This window comes from Strigops habroptila, chromosome 7 (genome assembly GCF_004027225.2).
Source record: "Strigops habroptila isolate Jane chromosome 7, bStrHab1.2.pri, whole genome shotgun sequence".
Classification (NCBI taxonomy): Eukaryota; Metazoa; Chordata; class Aves; order Psittaciformes; family Psittacidae; genus Strigops; species Strigops habroptila.
The window spans coordinates 45,675,228-45,702,299 of record NC_044283.2 but is presented as its reverse complement, the minus strand read 5'-3'; the positions used below and the strand labels follow the sequence as shown (position 1 = coordinate 45,702,299).

Sequence of the window (27,072 nt, the reverse complement as noted above, 5' to 3'; positions counted from 1 at the left end):
TGCAGTCCTTCCCATCATTAACTGGAACTGTGTGTTGATAACCTTTTAGGCAGGTGCTTCAGATGAGTTGGGAAATGCTACTTGAGATAGCTGCTGTGGTCTGTATTTTTGTGTATGGGTCACCAAAATCGTTGAGTCTTTAATTTCAGATTCTGCCACTGACTTGCTCTATGTTCAAGGCCAGGTTGGACAGAGCCTTGAACCACGCGGTTTAGGGCAAGGTGTCCCTGCCCATGGCAGGGGGGTTGGAACTAGATGATCTTAAGGTCCTTTCCAACCCTTACGATTCTATGATTCTATGTTGAGAGTAACTTTCTCAGCCTCTCAGATGACCAGGAGATGAGTATCACAAACAGTACCTGGTGTGTACTGAGACTTGGTTAATATTGAGTTGTCGGACTGACAATTTTGTCTGCTGCTTTATTGCCTTTGCTTTCAGAACTCAAATGAGTCCAGGCATTAAAAACATACTCAATTTAGCTGGATATGCTTCTACTATTTTCAGGCATGGACTTAGTCTGGCACGACAGAGTTTAAATTCATTTGTTGGCTGGTAGCTGGTGGCAACAATGCACTGATTCCTACTCCAGTGAAGTTTTATTTGTTGGAAACAGGAGATCAGTTTAACTCTGCCCCAATTTGGAACTGAGTTTCCTGCTAACGTTGCTCAACTTATTAGTATATTCACATAAGTTTTAGACCAGGCCGCTTAATCTTCCAGAACATAAATGCCAATTGAACAATTGTACAAATACATGCCAGAATTCCTACTTTGTTCACCAAACACCCTGGTGCCACTGTCTTGTTGAATACAAATGATTTGCTCCTGGATACTTTCTGTTTTGGCTTATGCTCCGTATTAAATCCAAGTAGCTGAATGAAGGCGTTGGTATTTGTTGTCTTTGGCCTTGGGCCCAGTCCCGTCATGAATTTTAAAGATAATTGATCAAGCAGGTCTCTGTCATACCCTGATGAGTATCTTCCTTGGAATGTCTTGCAGAATCTGCCTAATATGCTCTATCATAAGTATCCAGGGGTTATCTACAAACTGATTTAAATGTACTGTTACATTATTAAACAGAAAACTATCTATCATTATAGAAATATAAGCATGTAATTATTGTATTGTAATGTTATTTTATGACTACTTCTGTGTAGGAAATAAACTATGCTGATATAAACAGGTCTGTGATATCAAACTGTTGCATAGTTTTGTTGCCAGACTCCTACTTGCAAACCAAGTCCTGCTCCTAACATACAGGGTTATTGATATAAGAGCTCTCTTTAGACCATGTTATGAGTCCTTAAAAATACTCATATTCATTACTTTGCTTTTCTGATGAGAATGGACATGTTACAGCATTTCAGGGAAAAACATTTTCACTAGCTGAAAATGACTTCTCTGTTGACATGGTGGAAAGGTGGCATTTTCAATGAATAGCTCTCTGAACATTTTTACAAGATAACAGATTCTGTCTGTGTCTGTGAGTTCAAATTTGCTCTTTTAATGTATGTATGCTTCTTGATGTGAACACATACAGATTTTTCTTACGGGTTTCTAAATCCAGTTGCCACATATCACAAAACTTCTTGTCAGAACATGCAAAGCAGAGGAAAAAAGTAAGTTATTGTATGATTTCTGTTGCACATTGCCCGTCTTTGATCATGCCTGTATGCAGCTTGTGGCAAGGTGAGAGACATGTTTTCTTTCTGCATCTTGTTACATGAGTTAATCTCTTTCTTCAGGTGTTAAAAAATGGAATCAAGCCACCTTCTTAAAGCACAAGTTTAAAAATCTAGTAGTTCATACTGCAATGAAAGCTTTTTACTAGGAAGCAATATCTTTGTTTGCTGAGAGCATGGGTAAGAGGTGAAGGGAAAGGAGTGACCCCAAATGCTGAACTGAGACATTTGAAAGTAGTGTGTAGGAACTGAAGAAGCTTCTCCAAAATGCAAATTCTCCTTTTAATTCATAGTGCTGAGGCTTATGTTGGACAAGTTGGGCCTGCTACAGGACCTTTTGCCTGCGTACACTGGTACTTCATATTATTTTAGTGAACTTGCTCTTAGATCTCTGCATCTTACAGAGCTTGTGATCATGGGGAGGCTGGTTTAGGAGCTGTTCTTGAAACAAATCTTTTGTTTTGGATATTTTTGTGATTATTAAGCCACATCTCAATTTAGAGGCTTAGGAGCAAAGAAGTCTGACTCGGTGTTCATAATTAAGAGCAAGCCAGTTTTGTCCAGGTGTTTTAAAGTTGCACCTCACAGTGGTTGTGTATATCATAGATTTTTGTCAGAAGTGATTTAAGTCGTCAGTGTGATCCCCTTGTGCAGAGGAATGGCAATTAAAAACAATGCTTGAAATAAAGGATGAGGATGTTGGTGCTGCTCTCTAACGCAGAGTTATTGTTTGGACTTCTTCCTGTTCTTTTGAAAAGCAAGGATGATGAACATCTTCATTTTGTGTAGCATCTGCTGCAATTTTTTTTTTTCTCTGGTAGCTCAGAGTAAGAATTGCTAAGTAGGTCCCTATGGATTTTGTATTGATTTGTTTGCAGTGGCTGACTTTAAGGTTTATGCCTTCTGCCGGATGCTTATTCTTCACCGGTTATGCTTATGCAACTGTGAATTGGACCACTGAAAAAGTAAAAAGATGTTGGAAATTGCATTTTGGTTAGATGGCTTTATAGTTGCATCAGTACAGCTACAAGATGGTGACAGTAGAGCAAGGGTGTGGATTGAGAAGTATTGTTTTAATGAGGTTTATAAGTGAAGAAATTTTTAATGGAACTTTACCTTGTTGAGAGAACAATGGAAGCTTTACTGAGAGGGTGGTGGGTTTTTTTCCTTACAATGAGGAAAGATGAAACAATGTGGTTTTATTCCTTATCAATATTTTCCCAGCAGTCAGGTTCTGAAGTTTTGAATTACCTATGATCAATTGTATTTTGACAAAATGACGTTTACTCTTGGCATGATAACACCAGAAGCTTAGAAGTTTTATTAAACTAATGAAGAATTTGACCTACACAATGAAAGCAGAAAAATCATTTATTGATGATTCTGCTGCCTGTTGTTGATTTCATGCCTAAGATGTGGAGACTGGAGATGAGCAACTCCAGCATGTAAATCACAGTCCTGTTCAATCTTTGGCAAGAACCACTAATATGTTTCATACGATTACTTGCATGCTTGTTTTTTGTATTGTTCTCATGTATGTATGTTACCTGCTGAAGAAGGAAATGCAACCAAAGCCGTGACAACCATTGTATCAGGTAGGAAATGGCATTAACAGTGAGTGGGGAAAGAGAAGCCTTTCTGACGTAATCTTAGTATAAGCAGGTTCAGTTTAGATTTTCTTTCACTTTTTCATATGTATCTTTGGTAAAACGCAACTGCGTTGTCTGTTTTAGATAAGGTGCTAATGCAAATACTTGTTTGCATTTTGTTTTATAGTGGCTTGAATTAAGTGTTAATTAAAGTAACTAGTAAAAATGAGGCCTTTTTCAGCCAAGGGCTGTTGAGTCTGCAGACCATAACTCTCAAAAGCCATAAGGAATGTCCCATCTCTCCAGCACTTTCTCTACCATACCCAGCGTGACTAGGGAGGGTCTTGGCTGGAGTTGCACAGGGCAGGTTTAGTACTGACGCTGCAGGGCTTAAGAGACGCAGAAGCAGCTTCAGTGATCCTTGCTGATGTTGAAGAGTGTCTGGCACTCAATGTGGCTGGGGTATGTGCTTGAACCATATGGTCACTGAGCATTGCCACAGTGTCGGCTAATATTTTAACAGATAGGGACCTGAAGTACTAAGTTCTTCAAAGATCTTGCAGTTGCTAGTGAAACTATTGACAGTTCTGCAAGCACTGTAATTCAGTAGCTTGGGGAAACAACCAGTTTACTTCCTTTCCCCAGTTTAGTTTTGTGACATTTCATTTCATTGGTCAGTTCAAAACTGTTCATTTCACTGTTTTATTATTAATTGTTGCACTTACCTTATTTCTCATGACATTGCTTTCTCGTGGGTTGTTCTTTTGTATTCTTAGGATTTGCAAGGGAAAGTTTAACAGAAAACAGTATCAAAGCTGCTGTTCCTTCTGAAACTGAGAGCAGGATGGTGACACCTTGTATTGCAAGAAAGATTAAACTGAATCTTTTAAGAGCAGGATACAGGATGAACTTTTTATGATGTTCCCTGTGCTCATTTCAAGATACATGTGAGGACAATTTCTGGCAATTTTTTTCCTTCACTAAGCATTGCATTGGGCCAGTGTTAGTTAGGATGGAAGGGATTAGTTGATGTTTCATTCCTTAAATCCCTGCCCCAGGGTTGGTAAGAGGAGGGATTTTCACTTCCCATGACTCATGTATTGAGCAAGGGAAGAATTTAGAAGCCAGTACATCCTAATTCTCATCTGGCAGTTAGTTAAAAAAAAAATAAAAATATTAAATCCCCAAATAAAAATCCCCAAATCCCAGGAATGAACTTGTCGAAATAGAGTGACTTCACATATGCCAAATTGTTTGTAGTTATGAGCATTAAAATATGAAAAGAGAAAGGATTAATTTTATTAAATAATAATAATAAAAAAAGACTCAGGGAATGCTATATTAGGAAATGCTTTGTTAGGAGTGCCCATTGTTTGAAAATAGTTAATGGAAAAAAATAATCATATTGGTGAGTAATCTGGCTTGAAGCCTCCTGGAGATGTTTGACAACATACCTAAAAGGAGAGAACCTTATTTGTTCAGAATGCATACAGAGAATTTTGAGTTTTAATGATCAGAAAGTTCTTTCGAGATGTGGCTTGGTTTATTTATGTCCTTTTAGGCAGATATATTTTTCCTCCTCAAATACTGTGACTGGATTACCACATGGAAAATTGCTGACTAGAGACTGCTTGAGACCACTGACTGAAGCAAAAGGAACTTCTGCTGTCCACATCGTTTCACTCTGAACAGCCCCTGCCTTGATCCGATTGACTCACTCAATTGTCAGTGTATTCCCACACAGTTTGGAGATTGATTCTGGACAGCAAGTAGGTACCAGTGCTCAGAGGTGGTTAGCTTAAAGTAATCAACCCTGAACGGAGGTACAAATCCATGGGGATGATAGATATTCAGTAAGGGATAACAGGCCTGGTGGTACTTGGAGTTGGGTGATGTTGCTGAAGATGCCAGACAAGATGTGTACCTTGGCTGGTGCTTTGAATCAGCGAGGGAGTGCCTGTGGGATCTACTGCTCTGAAGCAAGCCTTTTGCATTGCTTTGTAGGAGTATCCTCCATAGATGGTGTATCAGCCTTTAACTGAGCTCCTTACACACCTCAGATCTCTCTTTCAGTTTTCATCCTGTCAATGGTTTTGAATGCAGGGTCTCACTGTTGTTTTGGGTTTTGGTTTGTTTTTTTTTTTCCTTTCCTTGCATTGTTGAACATTAAGGACTTATATTGGATAAGGTGTCTTAAGGTTTATTGTGATCTTAAGCTTTGCTGAATACCTTTTAGAAAAGCTTAGCATTTTCTTTTTAGTATGAAATTTATAAATGTTAGGGGAAGTATCCTATCCTATCTCAGCCTGAGAAGACAAGGCTGTGGAGGGACTTTATAACTGTCTTCCAATACCTAAAGGGGGCCTTCAAGAAATCTGGAGAGGGACTTTTTATAAGGGCATGTAATGACAGGACAAGGGGGAATGGCTTTAAACTGAAAGAGAGGAGATTTAGATCAGATATTAGAAAGAAATCCTTTACTATGAGGGTGGTGGGACACTGGCACAGGTTGCCCAGAGAAGCTGTGGCTGCCCCATCCCTGGCAGTGTTCAAGGCCAGGTTGGACGGGGCTTTGAGCAACCTGCTCTAGTGGAAGGTGTCCCTGCCTGTGGCAGGGGGTTGGAACTAGGTGATCTTTAAGGACCCTTCCAACCCAAACCAGTCTATGACTCTATGAATAGTGTAGTTAAAGAATTGTTCTCTAAAATCAGAGTACATCAGTACTTTTGCAACTAACGCATGTGACTTGTGTTAGAAATTATCTATTTAGACATTTTGCTCTATTATGTATGTATGTTTACAATTTAACTTTATTAGGTTGCAGAAAACATAATAAATTGTCCCTTTTCAGGAAAAATAAAAGTCTAATTGCTGAAGAGTTCTCTCTTTTAATACCCATTGTAAAATGTAGGCAGGATCCCAATATGTTGGCTAAGCAGTTACAGCAGTCTTCCCATATCCATGCTGGGCCACCCTTTTCCCTTCATATTTAAAGGCATGTCATTTAGCTTTCTACTTTATTTATTTATTCTTCCTTGGGTTGGCCTGGCCATTTTGATAATCTGCTGAGTGATTCCATTCCCTTCTGGCTCACCTTTTTCTCTCTCCTCTCTTGCATAGTAATGACTCCCCCAACAGGCAATTAGTCACCCCTCCCTATTTTCAGCCTGCAGGCTTTCACTGACCTGTACATTTTCTTTGAAATAAAGGACTAGGCACATAAAGAGATGGCCAACTGTGACGCTGGTATGGTATGATTAGCTAATTTCATACCATCCAGTGGGAGCTGTAGCAGTAAGAAGTATCCTAAAAGCAAGAGGCTGAGAATTTGCGTCACTTAAACACTGAGAATATGTTGGCTACATCTATGCTTGTTTGTTGATCCTGATAAGCTTATTCCCTGTATCAATCTCCTGGAAGATGCTAATAAAGTTTTATTTGAAGCAGTCCAGGGGGTTTGTTACCTCTTTGCATCTTGAACTTGAGAAATGTTGCTGTCTTAAAATGGTTCTGAAGTCCTAAAATGTCCAGCAGAGAATACTCTTCTAGTGCTGTAACTCATTAGAGCCTTCTGGAATTATGTTTAATGGCATGCTACAAAGCCCTGGAGGGTATGCTTAGTTACTGCTGTCATGGCAGACTTCTAAAAATACAGTGCTCTGGAGGCTTCTGGTAGAATTAAGCAACCTCATAATTTGGTGTTCATTAGTTGAATTTCATGCTTTTCCTTTTACTAGCTGTTAATATGTAACTAGATTGATGGTAACTGTGAAGTGTAGGTTTTCCTTTCCTGCCTTCTTGATGAGCATAAGTTAAAATTGGCATGATTTAAGAGCATTAAGCTGGCTCTGTAGTAACTGTAAAGATTATAAACTAGGTTTGAAGGAATAATTCTACTCTATTAAAAAGGATATATTGTTACTGTGCCCCAGTATTGTATATTTATTCTGATATAATGCAGGATAAAAAATACCAGCTTTTTCTAACAGTGTTTTCTGTGAAACTGTAAATTTTTAGGTACTATCATCACATGGTTTACGTTTCCTTTTCGAAGAGCTTTGCATGCTAGCTGTTGGCTCCATTCCTGACATTGCAATGAAATTGTTACTCTGAAATGCCAAGAAATTGAGAATAAATATGGGGCTCTTTGTCCAGGAACCAGCCAAATCTGGCACAGATGCAGCTCTGTGCCCTGCACATCTCCCCGTGTCCCATGGTAGGCATGGCAGGTATGAGTGACTGCTCAGCATATCAGCAGAAACCCAGCATCCTGAGAAAGTTTCAAGGCTTAGGTGTTCTCTGCTCTCTGGCAGACCTGTAAGCTTGCCTCTGCTGTAAGGCCAGCAGACTCCAGCCTGGAGGTAGGGCAGAGGCAATACTACTTTCAAAGCTGGATTTGACGGAGACAGTGAGTTTTAATCTTATTTAATTTGAGCTTTGATTTTCACCTTAAAATCCTGTCATTCAATTAATAGAGCATATTTTATTTTGGAAACTTAGCATGAATGCAGAAATAAAATACTAGCATGCAGTTATGTCTCACTTCACAGCATTTTCCTCTTCTGAAAGGAATGAAAGAAAAAAATTTAAAAAACAGTATAAAACCAAAATGTGTGAACTTAGTTTGGAGCAGGGAGACTTTAGAGGAAAGGTATTTCTCGGCACAGTCAAACAGCTCATTATTGCTGAACACATGGTAGTTCCATCAAAGACTGTTCTTTGTATCAGGGGTTGGTTATCTGTGTGAGCATTCCTTAAAAATGATGAAATTGGCATAAAGAGTGAATATGTAAGAGTGCTGTCAAAACTCTGAAATTTAATAGATGTATTTTACTGAGGCTTTGTATTTTACTGATAATATCCTCAGCGTTGGATTTGGGCTTTTTTAAAAGGGTGTGGAGTAAAGATTTGGTTTTTTCTAGTCTTTAGGCAGGACTTGAGGTCAGGGAATATCAGATGAATATTGTGTTTTAACTTGGGACTGTCTGTGCTTAAGTCCCTGAAGGCATTGTCAGTGTATGGCCCAGCTGGTTAGGACAGCAATCTTAAAAAGCCCTTTAGGGAAAAAAATTAGAACTTTTTTTCTTTCTTCCTTTCTTTCCATGGGAAAATACTTTTCAGTGTTCTTTCTACCTTGAACAGACCTGTTAGCTATCACTTTGGACCTCGTAGGCTAACTAAATACAATAGTGTGCAGTAACAATCATTCTTCTTGTCCAGGTATTAAAATTTTCTATAGCTCTGTCAGTCATGTCAATGCCTTTTGGCTCTTTCAGCTTTCCCTATTAGGCTTTAGGCTGCATTTGTGAAACAGGGTTGTTGGGTTTTTTTGTTTGTTTTTTTCTTTTGGGGTTTGGTTTTTTTTCTTCAGGTTGATTGGGCATTCTTGGTATTTGTATCAGAGAAGAGAGCCATCTGTCCCTCAGGTTGTGCCAATTATGCCAACTCTGAAAGCAGCCACAGAAATTCAGTTCCTTCATTCAGCCTGCACGACTGTTTCACCTTTTGTCTATTAAGGAAATTGGCCTGGAGTGGTTATTTTCTGTTGCATAACTAGTACTTACCAAATGGTGCTGCAAATGAATGAAGCAGAAACAAAAGCTCATGGCAAGATATCTTCTCTAAGTAAACTTTAACTATTATAGCAAATCTAAAAAGATGGAAAACAATTGAATTAAAAACTACTTTTAATGTAGAGTTGTTTACTGTATTCTAATAATCTTTAAAATAATTGTAGCTAGCAGTATAAGGTTTGTACATGGACAGGTGAAGGTTCCAGTGGAGTGGGGAATTTCTCATTTGTTTCTAATGATTACCGCACATGTTCTGTTTTCTTTACCCAGAAGCAATTGCAGGAAGAAGGGCTCATCTTATACTCAATGTGACCTGAGGACAGAGCCATGCCTGATTTACTATGTGATATTGCAGTCTCACTCGCATGTGTTAGCATGCCTAGTAAGTCAGGATTATAGGCCTAAATATAATCTTGAAACACAATGGATTGTGTTTTTGTGGGAGGGGCAAGTAAATTGATTTTACTCACATGAACATTCTAACAAAACATACAAATACTGCTTATGAATGCAGAGATCTAACTTCAGAATTCTTATCTTCTGAGAATCTTTATAGTGCTTTGTTGGACAATTGTATGGCAAGTCAGATATTTGTTCAGTCAGTTCCCTGAGAAAAACCTTCACTTACTTAGCTTGGGTGTCTAACACTTCTTTTTTTAATAGCAAATATAATGTGGTTTGGGTCCCCTTTTTCTCAGAAAATTATTCCCTACATTGTCCTAAGTTTTTGAACTGACTTTCAAAGATTGCATTGCAACTAAGGCAATCTTTTTATGGTAAAACTTGTAGCATGCGTAACGAGAAGAGAGTTCTTGTATTGAATGTTTTTCCTGTATACCTATGATGCAGTATTTAAGAAAGAAAAATTCTTGTGAGTACAGAAATATGATGGGCCCTAACTGAGTCTCTTCTCTTTTTCTACACTCTGTTTCCCATCCATTTTATGGTGGTCTCTTGCTGAAAAAATCTTGTCTGTTCTTCAATTTCTGAAAATCGCTTTAATCTCTACTCTTGTTCTTACCTGTATTTCTTGACCCATTGCAGTCTCCCAGTTGCTTCTCTCATGCTCCTCCTCAGTCCCAGCAAACATGATTCCCTACTTCATATTGCTGAAGTGACTTATAGTGGCTTGGGGTAGAGACATTGCATGCTTCTTTCCCTTTCACAAACATTAAAAATATCTTTTAATCGTATTTACATTACAAGTGTATGTTTGCTGTCTGTGCTTCACTAAATACATCGTGTCCCTGATTAAAGTCCCAGTAAGCCTGGGACCTGCTCCTACTGTAGTTGAGTTCACTGGGTTAACTCAATAGGAATGGTATGCAGGCATCCTGAGAGCAGAGTGGAAGTGACCATACTGCAGTTCATGGTAGTACTCTCTACTCCACTGTGAACACAGTTAGCTAACTTAGAAGTTAGGAGGTCCTGGCAAGTATGTATTTGTGATTCTACACGTAAAAGCAGTAGTTGTATGCTTACTTTGTGTAGTACTTCGTAAAGCAATTCTGCCCATTGATGTGCTGCACCTTTTTTTTTCTTTTTTAAGTTTTATTGTTTTAGTCAACAGTGATTGCTTAGCAATTTCTTTTAGTAATGTTCTATGCCTTTCTTTTAATGCTGAAGGTCTGTTTTCAATATTTTCAGATTGTCCTATGGCCGTTAATCTTTGCATTTTTACTCTCTGTATTACTAGTCTGCTTTCTGGCTTTAAATTTTTTTATCTTTCTTTAAAATCTAGAGGAATGCTTTGAAGTACTTTTTTTCCATGCCTCTGTCAATTCTATTTAAGTTTTTCAGTGGTGGGTTAGGTTTAACATAGGAGAAAAATACACCCATCTACTACAAATGTCACCCTAAAACTCTTGAACTGCTTTTGTTTAACCTAAAAGCAAACAACCCCTTGCCTCTGGCCTTAAACAAAGTATAGTGAGCTCAAAACCAAAGTAAATAACTCTGCAAAATTATAAACAAGTAAAAAAATCAATGTCTTGAATTATTCTTCTGTAGCGCCATGGTGAGTAGTGCTCACAATAGCTGTCGTTTTGAATACCATTTTTGGTTGAGTGTTTTGGCTGAAAGAAAACTGAGTGCATGATATTTCTCTTTAAGACCATAATGACAGTGGGCTAACAGCTGTGAATGCTCTTGGTGGTTAGCATAAGAGACCGTGGTTTGATTCTTGTCCAGCGTACATACTCTATGGTCTGTATTTGCATGGCTTACTCCAGGTTTGTAGATATTTTAATATGCTAGGGAGACAAGCTACATGTTTGGTGGGATGTTGGTGGTTAGAGTGGTTAAGAATGAGGAACCAGAAGGAAATGACCAGCAAAAACTCTTGCTGGAGAATAAAAATCCAGTCATGTAGAGCTAGGACAGTATCAGACAGGTTTTGAGAAGGAAGAGAACTGAAACCTACTGCTATTGTGTGTCAGGGTTAAATGTTCCTCGTCCAAATATACATCACCAACTTGCCAAAGTAAAATCCTAGTAATAACGCATGTATAGTATATTATAAATTATCTGTGTACATCTAATCTCTATCCTTTGATAGAAACCAGACCCTGAGGCCAGTGGTGGAACAGATGATTATCATCAGCACGTAGCACTTAGCACACGCAAACTGCTGTACAAAGGTATAGCTAAACATTGTGAGACCTTTGCAGTGAAAGAAACGACATCTCTCTGGGGGACTTCGGATTGAATTTGTTTTGAAGCTAGGCCAGTGGTCAGTTAACTGACCGCAGTGGCGTGTAAAACTAAAGGAACTGTTTCCCAGATTTCCCGTTTTATAGATGCTAGTTAGTCACTTCATTAAACTGTCGTCTTGCAGGGTCCCACTATGTTTTGCGTGTTTTGCCAACACTGAAAATGCTCTTGTTGAGAGTTGGTTTTGTTTTGTTTTTTTTTTTTTTACTTTTTAACTTCTAGTTATCTAGTCTCTCCTCCTCCTTTGGACAGCTTTCTCATAGATGTCATTTTTCCAGCTTTCTGCATCTTGCTTTATCACGTGCTAATTTGGAGCAGCCAGACTGCAGACATAAAAATTCCTAGTACAGGAGAGTATATCCTTGTACTTGTTTTCCATACCTAGTCAGTTACATTTGTGGCAAAGTTGTTCGTGTGTCAGACCAGACATCTCTCTTAAGAAACATAGAAGGGAGACAAAAAGTGTCTTTTGCTCCAGATCAATCCCACTGCTATTGGCAGGAGTCAGATTTCTCTCAGGGTGGCTAATGTTCCTTGAGAAATAATTTGCCAATTCCCTTGAAAAATGTACCAAGATTGCTCTGAGGATTGAAATCTTCCATCTGCTACTGTGTACCTTTGCAGTCAGGCTTTTCTGCAGCTGGTGAGTGGGAAAGTAAGTCACTGTATTCGGCCTGATGCGATCCTCTGCTGTCACACATGCACAACACTTGCAAATTCTGCCTTTCTTTTTTTCTTTTAATGCCCTATAACCTGTCATCTGCCATTTGTCCTTACCTGTCAATTAAGTATTGTATGATTTCTGTTCATCCTTCCTCAGACTCCTTTATCCTTCATCAAGGAAGACCTTGGTGGTCTTCCCTTCTTTCATGTACAGTTATTTTCAGCTGCGTTCCCACCTCTGTATTCAAGGCTTCCTGCTTCTCCCATCGTTACGGATTCCTTGCACAGACACTGGCCATCTGTTCCTTTGCCTTTGCATCCTTGTCCTATGTTTGGTTTTTTCAGTATCTTGCCTCCTTCTGCTGTTCCTTTCCTTATCCTCATCTTTTGTTTGTTGTCATGGGAATACCCACTATGACTTCTAAATAATACACAAAGAGCTGTGGTTTCATTTTATTTTGTAAAGTCTTGATTGTGAAGACAAAATAAAACAAGCAAAGAATCCAACCAGAATTTACAATCTGTGAGAAAAGAAAACAAAATCTTAAATAAAATTATATAAAAACCATCATTGCCTTTAGACAGAGGAAGATATTCTACTCCTCTAACCTCGTGGCATGGCAACCTTGCATGTTATGTAGTTTAGAATCTAAGAAATTTCTGTAGTTTTAGTGTTTGTCGTGCTGTCTCTTTCATGATTAAATGCCATGGAATATAGAGGACCCATAAAATAGTAAGATGTCATACTGGGAAACATGCTGCCAAGCTGGAAACCAGCTATTATGATTTTAGTGCAGTTCCCTGAGAGCTCGTTCTGTGCTTCCATTTTATAAAATGAAGATACACTCGTAAATAACTTCATGAATATGAAAAAAGCATAGAAAGCAACACCTTTATGGCCTCCCTTGCAGAAAGCATTGGCTTACTCTTTGTACTTGCCGTATATGGGCCTAGATAAGCTCCTTGGCTTCTCTACTTCCTCTGCAAGAAAAATTATTTATTCAGAGATACTGACCCACGTGTGCTCTGATGTTTGTCTTCCTTGGGCTTCATGAACTGCAAACTGCACCTAAGTACTTGTCCTCTCCTGAACTGTAAATATGCTTCTCTGTAGTATGGCATCATGTGGGGACTAACACACTTAGATCTTTAAGAATTTTGTGGAAATCCCTGAAAAAGTACTGTTTCACTATCCACAAAATTAAGGTGTTGGTGTACTTCAAGCCACATACTGGAACCCACATTGTCTCTGTGGTTACTTGCATTGAGAGCAATGAGTAAACAGCTGGACATACTTTCCCCCAAATTATATATCCTTACCATTAGTATAATTTCTATATAAGCTGAAGGAAAACCAAAACATCCTTTTTGAAAGGAGACCTCCTTGTCTGCATGTATGCTTATGCATGCATTAACACATACTTATCCAGAAAGAGTAATTAATGTTTAAAAATTGAGCTATATAAAAGGAACCCCTAAACCCAGTGAGCTGCGGTTAGGTGGTGTCCTAATCTATATGGACCACCAGTACAGAGTTTCTTTTTACCGTTATGGCTGATCCCTAAGACTTGGCAGTAAGCTCTGCCTGATATTTGTCATGCATTTACATTTTAGTATGTATTTCCGAAAAATACAGACTAAGCATGAGCTTAAATAGAAATTGAGAAGTGATTATAGCTCCTAAACAGTTTTGTTTGCGTTGTATGAATGTGGTCATGGTGCTTCAGCTGCAAAAGAATATAAATGATATTGTTAAATTATCAAGGCTAGGAATTGCAAGAAATGTAAAGGAATGCCTTTTCAAACAGAGAGATTCTCAGTGAAAAAGGGAATTAGAAGTAGAGGCTTTGTGTGAGGGTTTTGGGGGGAAGACAGAATGAAAGCCGGGCTCTGACAGCCATCTTCATCATCTTCATGATTAGTCTTCTACCTGATTAGTTTTCTACCCGACTAGTGCTCAGAATATCTTGAAGCTAAACCAAAGAGTGAGTACTTACAAAGGATACTGTTGTTTCTTCTTTTTTTTTTTATTTTGTGCTGGTTTCAAATACAGTAACTTGTTTCCAGACTATTTTATTAGACTTCTTTTTCTGCAATCCCATTAATCTCATTTAATATTTCAAGGTGCTTTGGCTAATGCTGAGCATTGTGTCCCTAAGGGGTGACTCATACATCCTGCTTATCTTTAGTGTTTCCAAAGCGTCTCTAGAAAACTTCCAACTAAACTGGAAGGGCCTGGTTCAAGATGGGTGGCAGGTCAATCGGAGACATCTCTCTCTATGAATGATTCCTCCTGGAATAACAGGAAAATGGAGAGAGTATTCACACCAGCCCTGTGAGATGCAACTTCTGTGAGATTCCTCGGCTTCAGGCCTGAAGGAAGGGAACTCTGAAGTCTAGCAGTGTGAATGCAGCAAAGAAAAAGGGGGCCATGGCTTTACATGCCTTTGAGCTATAGAGGCTTCTACTCACCAGTATGCAAAAGGGACTCGGGCCGTGCCAATGGCATATCAGTCTTTGGGAAGACTGGTATCAGCAGCTGAGCAGGTGGATCTGCTGCACCTTTTGTCACTGCTTCCATTGAATAAGGACAGCTGGAAAAGGACCAAAAGAAATCATATAATCCAAATCCTCCATGTCATGGGGTCCTTTGCATAGAGATGCCAGATTATGAAATAGGATTTTGGTCCCATGCTGAACGTGCAATACATAACAACATAGAATCATAGAATCATAAGGGTTGGAAAGGACCTTAAGATCATCTAGTTCCAACCCCCCTGCCATGGGCAGGGACACCTTGCCCTAAACCACGTGGTTCAAGGCTCTGTCCAGTCTGGCCTTGAACACCGCCAGGGATGGAGCATCCACAACCTCCCTGGGCAACCCATTCCAGTGCTTCACCACCCTCACTGTAAAGAACTTCTTCCTTATATCTAGTCTAAACTTCCTCTGTTTAAGTTTGAACCCATTACCCCTTGTCCTACCACTACAGTCCCTAATGAAGAGTCCCTCCCCACCATCCTTGTAGACCCCCTTCAGATACTGGAAGGCTGCTATGAGGTCACCACGCAGCCTTCTCTTCTCCAGGCTGAACAGCCCCAACTTTCTCAGCCTGTCTTCATACGGGAGGTGCTCCAGCCCTCTTATCATCCTCGTGGCCCTCCTCTGGACTCGCTCCAACAGCTCCATGTCCTTTTTATGTTGAGGACACCAGAACTGTACACAGTACTTCAAGTGAGGTCTCACAAGAGCAGAGTAGAGGGGCAGGATCACCTCCTTTGACCTGCTGGTCACGCTTCTTTTGATGCAGCCCAGGATACGGTTGGCTTTCTGGGCTGCAAGCACACACTGCCGGCTCATGTTAAACTTCTCGTCAACCAACACCCCCAAGTCCTTCTCTGCAGGGCTGCTCTGAATCTCTTCTCTGCCCAGCCTGTACAAGTGCCTGGGATTGCCCCGACCCAGGTGTAGGACCTTACACTTGGCTTGGTTAAACTTTATAAGGTTGGCATCAGCCCACCTCACAAGCGTGTCAAGGTCCCTCTGGATGGCATCCCTTCCCTCCAGCGTATCAACCGAACCACACAGCTTGGTGTCATCGGCAAAATTGCTGAGGGCGCACTCAATCCCACTGTCCATGTCGCCGACAAAGATGTTGAACAGGACCGGTCCCAACACCGATCCCTGAGGGACACCACTTGTTACAGGTTTCCAACTGGACATCGAGCCATTTACCACAACTCTTTGCGTGCGGCCATCGAGCCAGTTTTTTATCCACCGAGTGGTCCATCTATCAAATTGATGTCTCTCCAATTTAGAGACAAGGATGTCGTGCGGGACAGTGTCGAATGCTTTGCACAAGTCCAGGTAGATGACGTCAACTGCTCTGCCGCTGTCCATCAGTTCCGTAGCCATGGGAGTGAAAATTTCTTAGACTTTAAGTTGCTTCCTGTAATTCTTTTCTGTGGTTCAGAGCCTCAGACTTAAATTAGATTGATTTTGTATTTATTTTGTGTTTATTACACAAGTTAAAGATATATAAATTTATATAGTTAAAAATGTATATTCACCTATTTATTTAAATATATTGCTGTGTATACATGTTTTATAGGTATGTTTAATATATGTTACTGAAATAGGTTGATTTTGTTCTTTGTTTCCTTTACCAGTTTGCTGAAAGCAATCAGAAAAAAGAGGCCTTACAAAAAAGCATTGCGAAGTCAAAAATTGGACGTGAAGATACTGTAAGTTGCTTTGGTGGGGGAGACATTCCTACCAGGAAATAGGGCTACAAGCATGCATGGTTTATAAATACTAATGTACTTGTTGGAAATCCATAAAGAATTCTAAATACTGGAGATGAGACAGGGACAGAAAAAATCAGATATTATTATTTCCTTAGTTGGTCATGTACTAATGTGTAAAATATTGACAAATGGCTGCTCCAAGGCGGAGAAAACGTGTGACTGCCTGAAGTCTGGTAATCTTCCAGGCTTTTTAAGATAGCTTTAAATCTGAAAACTTGAACTACCCAGAGGTATGTACCAAGGCTGCCAATGGTTGCTGAACTGCCAAATCGAGTAACTGCTTAGGTGTTGGAGATCTTTTTTTTAGTTTAGTTTTTGTCTTATAAACTACATTTCTGAATTACTATTCTGAGCAGCCATGTAACCTTGGTGCTCTTTGCATGCTGAAGCTGTTAACACTGCAAAATAATATTTAGGCTTCATATTTACCATAAATATTAAGTAGCATAGTAGTTAGCAATACTTCATACGGTATTCTAAGGTGTTCATTTGTTTTGAGAGTTGTTGAGTCTAAAGGGGTTTAAACCTCCAGTAAATAAATGCATAAATAGAGATAGCTAGAAGCTTTCAGGAGGAATTAGATTTTGCAGGAAAGTGCCAAACCTTAAAATCCAAAATGCTATATAGAAACGCTCTGGGTTTGACTGTAACTGGGGAATCACAGGCAGGTTTCTCCTGCAGTTGTGCTTGTCAGGTTTCCAAATGGTCTGTTTGAGATGTGGGCTGCTTCACCACGTGGCCTGCCCTAGTCACGAGAAGCTACTGGACCTGGAAATCCTGTTCTGGTTGATGCTTCCAACATTTTAGTTCTGGATTATACACCAGGAAGAAGTCCTGAAAAATCTACATCATGATTTAGGCCTCTGAGGAGCTGGCCTCCATACCCTAGCATCTGGGAGCAGATTTCTAATCTGCATTTTCAGGACGTGCTGAATCCAGACTGTTGTCAAAAGCACTGGGAATATGGAAGTTTGGGGTGGGGGAGAGGACACACCAAAAACAAACAGAAAAGCACCTGTGAGTGCTGGGCTGCTGTGGAGATAGTGTGAGTTTGTAATGGCAACCTGGCTTTTCTAGGCTACTCAGTGCCCTAACATGAGTTCTTTTGGATGTCAGCCAGTTACAATGTTTGACTCTAACTACAGACTGAATTAGAAATATGTGCTGAGTTGGCTGTGGGAGAGCTCATGTTGAGTCAGTGTCTGCAGATTCTTATTGATCAATAGAGTATTTGAGGTTGATATTGTATACTCTCCCGGCAAAGACTACCGTGTCATAAATATCTGAAGTTATTTTTGAGACCACTACTCTTAAATGGTGTGGAAAAAAGTGAATAATAAATTCAGAAGGTATTCATACACAGCATCCTGATTTGGGAAAATGTGAATGATAGGGTTTTCTGTAATGCTGTCTTTAATTACAAGACTAGCACTCCTAAATACCATGTAACCTTTAAGCCAAACAATTAAGAGATCTGTTTGGAGTTTCTCAAGAGTTCAGAGGTTGTAGAAAATTTTGTTTATCCATTTTGTCTGTATTTTTTTTCGTTCCAGTTTGGTTCATTGACAGAAAGCAGTAATGAAAGAGCTTTTAAATTTACTTTTTTTTTTTTTTAAATGTTCTGTGCAATAATTACTGATTTTTATTGTGTATATTTTGTATCTCCCAACATACTTTGAATCCTCAGGCAGAACGTGCAGCTCTAATAGAGGAACTTGCTGCCCTTCGACAGAAAAAAGACCACCTAAAGGCAGAAATAGACAAATACAGAGAATGTGACCCAGACGTCATTGAAGAAATGCGTAAGTTGTATATTGTTTAAAGTGAACTTTTGCACAAAAAATTCTGCACTTCTTCAGCTTAAAACTTACTGTGGAGAGATAAGTCAAAGTGCTTTTCTTTTAAAAGCTGTAAGCAATAGAGGTACACTGAGCATTTCTTTTCATGTTCTGTGTATTCTATAAGGGTTTTTTTATTGATATTTACCCTGGCAGCAACTAAGCAGTTAACAGACAATCCTAAAATTGAAATATTCTGATGTGTTAGAATTAATATCAAAACCATTCTTTCTAGAACCATATTAATTCTTAAACTTCTAAGTGTGCTGAACCCCAGAATGTGTGTAGGAAGAGTAGTCTCTGGCTCCCATGTACCTTCAATTCCATGCTGTCAAAACAGGTATCTTTCTACTTACTTTGTCTTGTCTGTTTAGAATGTAACCATTTAATTAGAGACACTTATTTATGACTTATATGTAAGTATGATATTGCACTGTTGACTTACTGTTTGTACTGTCTCTGAGATGCTGGGTTTTGGTTGGAGTTTCTGATTCTAGTGGAATACAAGGAATGATGAGTGACTTTAATACTTAATGCAGAATTGGGCACTGAAACGTACTTAATATTCTGATCCTTAGCATGAAAAATGAAAAGCATGCATGAAATTTTATTGAATTTTCTCTACTCCAACTTTCATGTTTTATTTATTAGGCTCTTATGTTGCTACCCAAACATCACTGCATATTCATTTGCTGTAATGGCAAAATGCCATTAGAGTGATGAGGAACAGGCACAGACCTTTTTCTGAAAGATATCTGACTGAACCTTTCTCCTTCCTTCTCTTCTAACAAAGTCCACAGCTTTAAAAATGTGCTGAAAGAAAGCCAGGAACATAAACAGAGTTGGCAGCAGACCCCCAAATTGGACAGATATTATTTATGTTCAGGGGCTGTGACACTTTTTGTCAGCTGTGTTATCTTTCCCCAAGGATGTAATGGTATGCCAGGGAATAAGCAAACTCGAGACCTGAGGTTAGTTACTGTGCTGTAAATCCCTCACTGTGTGCTCTCCTGGGGACAAGTTAGACACTTTCCAGCTGATTCCAGCTGTAGAAATGAATGAGGGCAGGCAGATACTGGCAGCAGAGGGATTCGTGGTGCCAGGTATTTTAACTGCTGAGATACCCTTATAGTAAGAATTGCACTGAATGATTTGAGGGGCCTCTCTTTTGAAGCAGTGAGCACGTTCCTAAATACTGGGCACAAAGGGGCAAATCACAGCTTGAATGCTAGGGCAAACTGCATTAGGTGGTGACACAGAGGCTAATATCCTGAAGAGAGGGAAAGAAATGTAAAGTTAGTTATTTGGTCACGCATTTCTCTCCCCCCCCCCCCCTCCTTTTTTTTTTTCTTTTTTTCTTTGTTACAAATGTGTGGAAGCTCCTCATGAGCCTCTGCAATGGTGGGATGAGCAGTTCAGGGTGTTGGTGAAGTTAGTTTTGTTGGGCTGACTGTAGGATTCCCAGGGGAATATGCAGTAGTGTTTTGAAAATAATTAGTCTCTGACCTTCGATTAAAAAGTTTCTGCTTCGTTATATGTTTCATCAGTCATTGTTGCACTGGCAGTGTATAAATGAATAAGTGTTGATGTCAATTTTGAGGACTTAATGTCTTTGTCAAACCGAATGGAATTTTACATGCTTTAAGGGGGATGGGGGGGGGAAAAATGTTTGGGGGGCATTTCTTTTGTTCCAGAGTGTGGGGAAGTGCAAAGGCAAAACAAGATGCAGGAAGTTACAGTTATTAGTGTAAGAAGGCAATAAAGAATCTCAGGCAGTGGAAGGTGTTCAGCTAGACATGAAAGTTACTGTCTCTGTTTCACACAATAATCTTATAACCAAAGTTACTGGTTCTTAGATTTTAAAGCGTTTTCAAACTGCACGAGTGATATCATTTTGTACTAGCTGTACAAGTTAAATAATCCTTGTGGTTATTTTCAGTTAGATCATCTGAGCAGATTACTAACTCTATTTTAATTCTGAGTCAGAAGTCAGAGATGGCCGTTACGTTATAATGGCTCTGAGTTGGATTGTTCAGTGTAATACATTTTGTAATGGGCAGTTGTCACTTTCTACATTCGGGTTTTCCCTCTTCTTTGTTAATGACTTAAACCTGTAAAGAAATATTTCTGATGCTCAGTATAAAACTTCAGTCTATTAATTTCCAATCCCATATCTTAGAGGTCCCTTGATTTTTGTTGTGGTATTAAGTGGTGTATCAAATTGTCATCTGGTTTCAGTGGCCCTCAAATTTGGTGAATGTTTTGCCACGCCTTTTTAATTAGTCTTTGGTTTAAAGGAGTATTGCAGAAGCAAACCTATTTTACAGTGATAAGCCTTGTTAAAACACACACACACACACACACACACACACTAATTCCAGGGTCAAAACAAAGTTTGGATGATTCACAGCAAATATCTGAAGACTCAACTAAAAGCTGAACATCTGTCTTGCTTCCTGAGTCTTGTGGTGGGAAAGTCATGTTTGACCTAGTAACTAAATATACTATAGTGCATATTCACAGGGGGGCGAATCAGAATACTAAAATACCAACTCTGGTTTTTGCTGACTTCGCTGCTTGTCCTTTTAATATCAGTAACAAATGTTCCGTTGTATGTTTTGGCTCGATTTCCTTGGCTTTTGTGTTAGAGAGCTGAAGTATAAACTCTAATGCCTTCCCAAATTTACAGCATTAGAACACAGAATTTCAGTATTTGCATATAAAATTAACTACAGTAAATAGCAGAAGAAACAAGATTTAGGGACTGACCACTAGAGGAAGCTACATAATAGTCTGGTCTTGTGGACATATTTGGATAATCCCATTTTACATGTATGGTATTGTAAAAATATGTCTAGAATTGCAAAATATGTAGATTTTGTCTCAACAACCACAGCAGTTCAGTGGTTGAAGCTTGTCTATGCCACTTGGAAATGTTGTTTAAGCCATTTTGTGGGTTGAGATTGAGTAATAAATACTTCCTCAACATTAAAGGCAGTAAAACTGACAACAGTCATCGGAAGTAAAAAAAACAAAAGGGGCAAAAAAACTCCCTCTGGGATTTCATACTTCATTAAATTTTTAACCCTTGTTTTTTAATCCCTTGTTTCTTAACTTTGAGGCATATTTTTGTAGGCTGGAGGATATTCTCACGGGGAAGCGGCTGTTGTAGAGAAGAGAGTCTCTGTTCCTCTGGGAGAAAGGCTTATATGACATACCATGTATGTATGCAAAGTTGGATACATGTGAGGCTGCTAGGTTCCCTAAAGATTACGGTCAAGGACAAAGGCATAGAGAATACAAGCCTTCAATAGTTCGTAATTTATCCAGATTTTCATAAGGCCAACAAAAAAATCTCCACATAAGATCAGGATTAACCTGCTGCATAAGTTTAATTCTTTCTGCCTGTCAGAGAGAGATGTTAGGGAACTTAATACAATTTTCCTGACAATTAATTTTATTGAAAGGTTTGTCTGGCAGTCCATGTGTATAAATGATACAGATTTTGCTCTGAGTTGTTGGCCAGCTTGTAACTACCAACAACAAAACATTTTCAGTGTTTACTATAAAATAAACATTTATAGAATTTCAAACTTCTTGTTCTTTCACTGATTAGAGGAATGTTGATCTATATTTTATTAAAACATTGTTGGGTCTTAGCTATTTTTTTCACAGTAGCTATGCTTCAGTTACTTTGTGCCTTTGCATAGGACAGTAATCTCACAAGTAGTTACATACTGACGGATGTAAACGACTTCCATGAGATATGATTGCTAATATTTACAGGGTTGGTCTCAGATGTTGCCAGTTGGAATTCCTGTTTTATTTAGTGTGTTTCTAGAATGTCCAGTTGGTGTTAATTTTTGCCTTAGGCTTTTACCTTTAAAACAGTGATCTGAACGTTTCTAGACAAACTATATTCTCAAAAATTAGCAGACTGCCAGATACAACACATATAACAGCAATTTTGGTGTCAACCTTTTTACTTCTGCTCTCTTTGGTTATTTTTATCCTGTAGCAGGAGGCGTAAGTGGATCAAATGGACAGGATTTCAATCCACAAATATCCAGTTAGTTATCTGTTTGAATCTGAAAGTGTGATCTCAGAGGCATCACTACCAGTCCAGTTCAGGGTTAGGTTATTTTATAAGACTAATACTTACATGGCTGTATGAAAATAAACTTTGGGAAAACATCCAGACTTTACTGAGTACAATGAAAATGTCATGCTATATGTAGTATGTACTTGAAAGTGTCTTTTTTTGTTGTGGATGCCTCAAAAATTTCTAATTCTGATGTGTCTAAACACTGGAAACTTCACCTTGACAAACTGAGGTGAAGGTATACAGACAGTATGAGAAAATAGTTCTGAGTTTACCAGGTTCTTCATTCATCTTAGTATCTTAAGGGTGAATGCTGAAAAGGTAGTGTTGGTTTAGCTGCTGGATTGTGTGGGTTACATCGTTTGGGGTTTGGATTTTTTTGAGTTTTGGTTTGTTGTGGAGTTTTTTTATTGATACACCCAACTATTAAGTTCTGTTATGTTCAAATTGGATTGAAATGTGTTATGCATACAGATGTATTTAATGTTAAAAACACTTAGTGATAGATTCTTTAGGGGATTTCTTATTAATACTGGGAATAGTCCCTGTTCCCAGAGAGAAAACAGTAGTGAAGAAATTAAATGAAGATTAGACTATCCTGGCTTTAAAATGAGTTGTAGCATATTTACTCAAAATTCCTCAAAATGCTGATAATATACAAAATGGTTTAATGGGGTTTCTTTTATATTTTGTGGCAAAGGCTATTGCTCAGAAAACATATAAGAAGGGTTATTTGCACTAGAGAGCTTTGTCAGTGCTCTCAGTTAATGAACTATTAAGTAGCTATTTTTATAAATGTAATGATTAGTTTGGAAAAGCAAATGTCTACAAATAGTTTTAAGCCCAGTCTAGGTGCCACAAAATCAATAGGGTACAAAGCCTATATAGAGAGTGTTGTTTTAATCACCTCTATATCCAATATGTTCAGTTTGCAATGAAGAGGATGTTTTCCAGCTACTGACCATGAAGTACGCACCTGGCATCTGAAACGCAAGCTGTGCTTTTTATGGTTTATGCATCAATGCCGTTAACAGAGATCTGCAATTAGAAATTAGTCATTCTTTTGAAGTTAGACTTGTGTCTCCACCCACACTTATGTTAGCCTTAGAGGGTTAAACTAAGCTTTCTTTGGAGTGAACCAGACACTTGGCTTTAAAGTGCACAGAAAAATACTAGATATAAAAGTAAGCACTCCTTTTTTTTTTTTTCCACTTAGTCTCATCTTTATAGAGAATTGTATATTTAATGTATTCATCTCCTGAAGATCTGGATGAGGATATGGCAGGAAATAGTCAATGTATGTTCATGTACATAACTTGTGGGCTACCTGCTACTAATAAAAACAAAACCAGAAAGCCCACTCCCTATTTTTTTCCCTTTTTCCTCCTTCATCATGGAGTATGAGAATGTATATAGAAGTGCAGCAGTAAGAAAAAAACACATTTACTTGACTAACTGCATCAAGCTGAGAGATTTTTTTTTATGATTCCTCCACTGCCTAAACTGTTCTTTGTATGGCTCATCATTCAGTTGGAAGATTGGCAAATTAAATTACCTGTTCAAAAGCTACATTAAAAGACAAAGCAAAACGCTTTATCAAAGCTAAACATGCTTTTTAGAATTAGGAATAAATCTATACATGTACTTGTATATAATCATAGTTACACATAGTAACAGTACACAGAAATTTTAACTGTTAGGTTGAAAAAGGAATAGGGTACTAAGGAATGGAATTACACATGTAAACTTGATCACTAATGCTCCAAGCTCCTTTGGTAATCATAGCAAGTGAGAAGGAATTGCAAGTTTAAGCAGTATTTCTGCTCCTGTATCTTAATCCTCTCCAATTTTCTTTCTGTCTTCAAAATCAAGGGAGGCTTGTTTGCAGTTCAGTTATTAAAAATGCTGGTCCTTTGACAGAGCAAACATTTGCAGAGCAGAACCTGGCTGTGGTTGCAGGAGGCCATAACATGATGGTTTAAGGACCTTTCACAACAGAACTAGTTTTAAAGAGTTCTCACCTTTGCCCTTAATTCCTGTGCTGCAGTTCACCAGTGATAAGAACAAGTTGTCAGTTGGAGTTAGGAACTTATGGCGTATGCATTGTTGGCTTGTGGTAGACTCTGACGATGTCTTTAAAATCTCTTTCCACCAAAGAGTGTCTGATGGAGTCTTATGCCACTTTCTTCAGAAGGCTTTCATACATGTGGGGCTCCCCAACATAAGAGAGGTATGGACCTGCTCAAGCAAGTCCAGAGGAGGGCCACAAAGATAATCAGAGGGCTGGAGCACCTCTCCTACGGAGACAGGCTGAGAGAGCTGGGTTTCTTCAGCCTGGAGAGGAGAAGGCTCCAGGGAGACCTTAAAGCAGCTTCTAGTACCTAAAGGGGGCCTACAAGAAATCTGGAGAAGGATTTTTACACGGACATATAGTGACAGGACAAGACAGAATGGTTTTATGTTGAAAAAGGGGAGATTTAGATTAGATATTAAGGAAAGTATTCTTCACTATGAGGGTGTTGAGACACTGGAACTGGTTGCCCAGAGAAGCTGTGGCTGTCCCATCCCTGGAAATGTTCAAGGCCAGGTTGGATGGGGCTTTGAGCAACCTGCTCTAGTGGAAGGTGTCCCTGCCCATGGCAGGGGGGTTGGAACTGGGTGATCTTTAAGATTGCTTCCAACCCAAACCATTGTCTATAGTAATTTGTCATGCATCTCCCAGAGTTGTTTGTCTTGCGGTAGTTCCCCTGAAGATCCACCAGGGATCTTCTGACCACCTAGAAACACATCAGGTGACACATCTTCAAAGGGCAACTTCCTGAACTCAGAAATTAGTTGAACTGTGTAGAAAACAGATTTTGAAAGAACTGAGAAACAGGGGTAAGCAGCTTCTGGCACTTGGAAAGAAAGGAGGCTGTAACAGCCATCAAGAATAATGAGCAAAGGAGCACCAGGATAGAATGATGCAGCTTGAGATGTGTCTGCACATATATTCCGAAGGCACAAAGCTTAAAGTGAAATAAGGGGCTTTTGGCTGAAGTTCAGCATGGTCATTTGGCTTTTGGCAAAAGGCCTTAATTCTCTGTATTTCAGAGAATTTTTCTGTCTCTGTTTGGCCTAAAGTTTGGACTCCAGCTAAGAGGTTACTCTGCAATGAAAAACTGTCATAAATATTTAGACACATGCATACATGTGTTTTTATACTTCAAACACATTCTAGCAAGGCTAATCTTCTAGGAGAGTGTCAACTTGGGCCAACTATCTTTAAAATGAAGCTGCATTTTATCTGGATAAGTAAAAAAAAAAAAGGAACAAATTTTAAAATAGGTTGTCTTTTATCAGTGGGGTTTTACTTCAACACGCAGAGGCAGCTGGAAGATCAAATCTTTAGCTATTATACATATAACACCCTGCTTAAATAAACTGGCTACTCTAGCAAGTTACCTTTTATTTTAAGTTAAATGAGAAATGTGTTGCCAATCTCATATGTTAGGAAATCTCCCATATGTTATGGCATGGTAAGTTATGTTTTCATTATGGGTTTATCTAGGTTAGGAATCTATGTTGGGAATATACACTGATGTGTTGTCCTGTGCTATTTACCTGCAGACATTTTGCAGGACAGGTTGTATGTTTGCAAGACTAATCTTGGCATATTGGTATATTTCAGAGTACTTCCAGTGCTTTTTTCCCTCCTCACTTTAACATCTTATGAGCTAGTTTCACTGAAAAGAGCAGGGTATCAGGGAAACCAATTTGGAAACACCTAGAAGAACACAGATTTTGTCTTTGCCACTGTGAGAGACCTTTGTAGATTGGGAGAAGTTTGTCTTTGGTGTTTTGCCTAGTTTTGGATGATACTGTGTGAAGGAAAGTAGGGGAATACTATCCTGATGAAACTGCACTGGTGCGAATCTAAAACTGTTATTGTATCAAGGTGTATTCTTCTGTACAATTCAGTATCAGAAAGGGGGTAGAATCAATGAAGCTCTATAATAGGGTCTGTGCATCTGCTCAGTATTTATATTAATGAGGTGGATAATAGAATAGAAGACATACTTCTATTACATTTGCAGATGGCAAAACTAGGAGAGGCTGCATGGACAAAGGACAAGGTGAGTTTTCAAAATGAGCACGGCAAACTGCAAAGGTAGTCTAAAAACCACTGAGTAAAATTCAGTAGTGGCAAGTGCAAGGATGCATGCACATTCAAGGATATTGTGTAATGCAAATGATCTGGAGCAACTGGTGAAGGGGGGAGGGTTTGAAAAGATGTTATAGTAGTTTAAAGGTGGATTTTAAGACATTCTTCTTGTGAAAAGGAAAATCGTCATACTAAGATACAGAAACAGAAGTATAACCAGCAATGAGATGTATGAAAAAAACCCTTTCTACTCAAGTTGGCTTCAGTGAGGCCTCAGCTGTAACACTGCTCAGTGTTGGATATCATACTTGAGAGGTATATAACTAACTAGGGAGAATTCAGAGTACAGCAAAAAGACCAGACATTGAGCAACTGCATTTTAGGAAAAAAACTTATAAAAATAGGGCTCAAAAGACAATTGCTTCTGGTGGGTTTCACGTATCTGTATCTCCTTTAAAAAA

The 27,072-nt window shown here is 38.9% G+C and overlaps 1 protein-coding gene across 3 annotated transcripts in view; it reads left to right on the top strand.

Annotated features, from left to right (window-relative positions):
- Window positions 1–27,072, top strand: part of MND1 (meiotic nuclear divisions 1) — a 43,387-nt gene that overhangs the window by 6,634 nt on the left and 9,681 nt on the right. For all 3 annotated transcript variants that reach the window (XM_030491806.1, XM_030491808.1, XM_030491805.1), the window contains exons 5-6: window positions 16,390–16,464; window positions 18,215–18,329. In XM_030491806.1, the coding sequence (XP_030347666.1) occupies window positions 16,390–16,464; window positions 18,215–18,329 (190 nt within the window). The remainder of the gene's footprint in view (window positions 1–16,389; window positions 16,465–18,214; window positions 18,330–27,072) is intronic.